A 5,182-nucleotide genomic window follows, 5' to 3' on the forward strand; every position below is an offset into this window, starting at 1 on the left:
GAAATAAATGATAGTTTATATACAAGTATATCCTACATCATAATGGAATTGCCCAAAATATATATATATATATATATTGAAAAAGTTACATGGACATTGATAATTGAAAAAAATATTACAAAGTATTTTTTGTCAAGCTATTCATATTATTGTTTATATTATGAATAGGTATTTCACAACTATAGTTCATGGTATAGCTCTTAAAGAGTATTTTATAGGCAAGAAATTTTTTTGTAATGTATTACACTTCAAAGTGTTTGGTTATATTGTATATGTTCACATGCCTAATGAGGTAAGAAAGAAATTAGACTCAAAGGCATAAATATGTATTTTGATTGGATACTTTACGGAGCAAAAAGGATATCATTGTTAGTGGTGAGTTTTGGATAGCACGGAGATTATTTTTTACGAGATGAGCAATTGGTATGCATTTAGTAGTGATGCACTAGATGATGATCATGATCATGATAGTCATGTGTGGACAAAGTAGGAATTACAAAATTTAAGTGGATCAGGATGTTCCTTCTCACAAGCTTCCTAATTATAAATATGTTGTACAATTAGAAAGTAGAGATCGTGTAAAATATGCTCGAGCCTAAACCATCGTATATCTACAAAACCATTTTTTGTGCTTCATGACTAACAACAAATTTACAGCATTCGTCGGCTCAATCCTCAGCTGCCTTCATCAAATCTTCTCCAAACTCAAGTCCAGCACTGTTGAACACCTGTCTCTCAATCAGCTTCTGATTCTCAGTGACTCCCCATACTGAATGTTCAAAAACCTCAAGCTCCAATACTGCACCATATGATTCTCGACACGCAGGTTGCCATGAAACCTTTCCAATTGGGCATAATAGAGGAGTTGAGAAGCTATCTGGTGGTGCAGCACACTTGATCTGCAAAAGACAGTGCACAATCATATCTACCCTTGAATTTTTAATCCGGCAAAAGTAGCAACCACAGACCTTGTTTAGAGGAAGAACTGCAGTACAGAATCAAAAGTGGTTGTAAGGATCACAACAGTTAAAAGGAGAATTTTGTACACATCGGAAAGCTAATGAAGAACACATGTGAGTTTCTTCAATATGTTTGCATTGCTCATGATCTCATCACACTGTGTTTAAATTTAATAACAGCTTTGATGTATCCTGTAAAGGCAGACTAATTACAGCTTCTAAACACATTTCATTGCATTCTTATATCAAAAGGTTAGATTTAACATTCAAGGTGATAAAATAAGTTTCCTCTCTTGGAGTAACACTTTATTTTTGTATCAGGAAATTTTACTAGGGAGTCCTAGACACTTCACATTGGTCAACAATTTGACTTTTATACCACAGAGTTCCAAACACCTCATATTGGTCAATCTACCTGTCAGGTTCCTGTGCATCAAATAGAGATTACACCAAACACAAAAACTATATTCCAAATGTGGAAGCTATACATTATTGGGATTATAAGAAATTGAGAAATAACCTTGACTATGTGTGCAGGGCCAACAGCTGATAGAGAGACCTTTCTTTCCAAAGGCAAGATTTCAATGTCTTTAAACACAACCCCAGGATCATTTGCCCTCATATCAATCTTGACTTTAGGAGAGCGGTAACCCATTGCAAATATGTAAGGTGACTTCACTTTGTCCCCACATCTGAAGTAGGCACCTGATGCAACCACCTTCCCATGACAAAAGAAGACATTGATAGCCCATAAATTAGTACATAAGAAGACAACCTACTGACCTTCTGATTGCTTTTGAAGCTTCATATACAATAAGGGCACAGTTACATGGATACCTGATGTTTATTGTCATTCGAAAATGCCTGCATCCAAACATGGCCATCTGGAAAAGTCAACCCCCAATTTTTCTCTTGGTGTGCCAAACCATGTCCCTTGACATGCAAACCCTTCTCCTTGCTTGAGAGCTCATAAGTTGCTTGTGAACCTAGACTATAAACATACCAGTGAGTTGGAAGGAATGTAACTCTCCTAGCCCAACCCTCAGGGCCTTTCTCTGAGTCATCAGCATCCCACGGAACCTGGTTATACACACTTGCTGCAAGTCAAAAACGACTGCATTTGTCCAACTGCAGAAATCTCAGGGACGGAATACATCATACAGGATGGGTTTCATGAACTTGAGCACAGTCATGTTTGCATGCATGCATGCTTTTTTTCTTTTACTTCTGGAAGTATACATGTACATATGTCATATATTGCATATTTGCATGTGTATTCATGCGACTTCAGAGAGGTTCACACATTCAAAGGCCAATCTTTTTTTGAATCCACAGAGAGAGAGAGAGAGAGAGAGAGACCTCATGAACCATGTGTGATGTCAATTTGTATCCCTCGACTGTGACATCCATGAATGTTTCATGTGGTTTAGCAACAATATGGCCAAGATTCGGTCCTTCCCATTCAAAGCCTTTTGGGGTATTTTCTTTCGAGTCATGGCTGGGAGGAAACATTGTAAATTTTGATTCCTGCAAAAGAAAGAAACAAAGATTGACCATAATGTGGTCAGAGACAAGAGAGGATAAGAATGTGTACATTAATGTCATGTAAACAACAGAACAATCCTTCCAAAATGAAAAAGCGACAGTTGAGATGTAAAAGAAAGAATTATTATGACACATTTCATTGAGGGCGACTTGGTTCATGTCAAATATCTGCAGAAAAACATCCACACTCAACATGGCTTCTCTATGACAATATCGCATGCTAAGTGAGCCATTAGCTCAAGTGCTCCCAGACAGAATGTCCCTTCTCATCTCTCATCTACAGGTCTATATTCATGTGGTTTAATGTTCTCAAAAATAAGATGTATTTACTAAGAATCAAAATTTGAACTGCTTCATGGAGATAATTCTCAGTGTTGTGAATTATTCCGGAAAGAAAATGGGAAGAGAATGCAAACTCCTATACCTGCCATTTAGACACTAAAGCACTGGTCACACATCATAATGTTCATGTCCTGGGATTAGGGGGTTTTGTTACAGGATGGAGAATATACATCCTTACACTCCCATAAGTGCTATGCACATCGCAGGATGATTTGTCTACCCTTTCACAAGAAGTTTTTGGCATCTTCCTATGTGGGAAAAGGGGCTCTTTTTCCTTGCTTTTCCTTCATAGTGTTCAACATCATGAGCTTCTGCTCTGGAGGCACTCATATCTAGCTAGGTGCAATTGGGGGCAGCGGGCTGTGGGCCACACCCGGAAGCTTGTGATGTTGTCATAATTCACAATGGAATTCTAGTGGGGCTTTGTCTAGAGCTTCTTGTGAGATACACATACAATTAAGTCAGAAAGATGAAACTCAAGAACCACTTACGATTCAACATACATAGCTATCAGATTGCATACCTTGGACCTAGCATACACTGCATATGTCCGACCAGCTTCTAGTCCGGAAGAGTTCCCATTGCTGGCGCTAGCGGGTGCTGCATGCTTGTCTGAAAGTGCAAACAAGAGGGTAACCTGACTCTCGGCAGTGGCATAATTAGTGGCCATGATCACACCGACGCTAACCAAGTTGTCGAAATCGACAATGCGAAGGAACCAGCCCTCAAACGAAGGGTACGGCCGCAAGGCCTCTGGCAAGAGGCGGCTGAACGAAGGACTGTGAGGGTCCCAAGGATGTTGGGAGGTGTAAGCAAGGTCCTCGGCCTTGGCTGTGTCAGCAGGCGAGATCCGGGTCACCATATCCACCTTCTCTTGAGAAGGAGAGGCGCTGCACATGACGACTCCCCCTTTTGCTCTTCCTCCTCCTGTTCTAGTTCTTGCTCCTTTCGATAAGGTGTACGCAGATGTCGAGGCTGTTCTGCTGCAGAGACAAGATTTTGGCAGAGACTGTGCTTGACCTTGATATGGCAGGGACCGATCACGCTTGTAATTGGGCATAAAACAAGGAGAATTAGAGCGGCAAATCAAGTACTCCATCGAAAGGCGAGCTTGTCCCGCTGCTTTGCCGTGATTGGTTCTTCCTGTTGTTGCTTTTGGATGTGGTGGTGAGCTGGGGAGCCGACTGTGCGGTGGTAGCCATAGCCGAAGAGCTCATGACTGTGTCTCGATCTGCATGCATCCTGCCTGCTCTCCACGTCCGAAAGTAGGCCATTCCTGACGTGTCGAGGAAACAAGGTTCGACACCAATATCATCATCGTCACTGCGTATTATTATCGTGTAACTTGGCCTCCAAGTGGTTGGAAGGCAATTAATTGCTTCAAGGGCGTTGGAACTTGGTAGGGTAAAGGGGTGGTGTAGTGCCATATAACTTGGATGCCTGAAATCTCAACTTTCAAATTGGTAATTATCTCTCATACTAGTTACTTCTTGTCACTTCAATCGTGACACAGTCTTCTTTTTTTAAAATTTGTCACTTCACCATCACGCATCTCTAGGTAGGTACTGTACTCTTTCTTTCCCTCCGCAGCGGTTGCAGATATGATCTTCTGTGTTGTGAAAAACTCCCACTAAAGAAGTGCACATTGGAGCCTCATTGAAAAGACATGCAAGTTAATGGTTTATGAGTTTTGAAAAACAACCTTAAGTCATATGTTATAAGTTCTTACTTACAACAAAAAGTCACTCCTACTATTACTGGCCCCCTTACCCTACAATGTTTGGGAAAAACACTCTTGAAAAACATATGACGTTTCATTGGACTCTTCTTAAACCTGCGAATCAAGTGATTTGGACATAGAAATTTACACTATTTCAAAAATTTAGTTTACAAGCTAAAATCCTATTAGGTTTGAGTAAAATTAGAATCTCAAACCTAATCGACTATGCAATAAGCTAAGATACCACTTTATGGAAACAAAGAAGAGGGAGATCCATAGAGAAGTGCATCATTTTTAAGACCATGTATCACACTGCCTATCATCAAACTTCAAATAGAGGATTTGGTGAGACTATGATGGAAATCTTGGATGATTATTTCCCATTTCTCTAATATCTAGATAGGATGGTCTAGAGGTGTTCCATGAGGGTTTGCATCATGCTAGTTTCACATTGGATAAAGTAGCTGACTTCATTATTGATACCACATATAAAAATGCAAGATTATCATTGCAAAAGGAGGAGGAAAAGCGTGGCTACATCTATATAGCCATAAAGCAATGAGGCCCCAACCAACAACATGGTGTCGCCCAAGCCCTCACTAATTATCAAGGTAAA

General features: G+C 40.1%; 1 protein-coding gene across 1 annotated transcript; it reads right to left on the reverse strand.

Annotated features, from left to right (window-relative positions):
• Window positions 1-317: 317 nt before the first annotated feature.
• On the reverse strand, window positions 318-4,201 carry LOC148037135 (uncharacterized). Its single transcript, XM_087676064.1, has 5 exons — window positions 3,370-4,201; window positions 2,319-2,486; window positions 1,797-2,039; window positions 1,480-1,677; window positions 318-899 (listed from the first exon to the last, which is right to left on the reverse strand). Exons 1-5 carry the CDS (start codon window positions 3,943-3,945, stop codon window positions 669-671), a joined length of 1,416 nt encoding a protein of 471 aa, XP_087532190.1. The 5' UTR covers window positions 3,946-4,201; the 3' UTR covers window positions 318-668.
• Between the last annotated feature and the right edge of the window lie 981 nt (window positions 4,202-5,182).

The sequence above is a fragment of the Lygodium microphyllum genome, chromosome 4, assembly GCF_053477565.2.
Source record: "Lygodium microphyllum isolate KBCC chromosome 4, Lygodium_microphyllum_v1.1.10, whole genome shotgun sequence".
Lineage (NCBI taxonomy): Eukaryota > Viridiplantae > Streptophyta > Polypodiopsida > Schizaeales > Lygodiaceae > Lygodium > Lygodium microphyllum.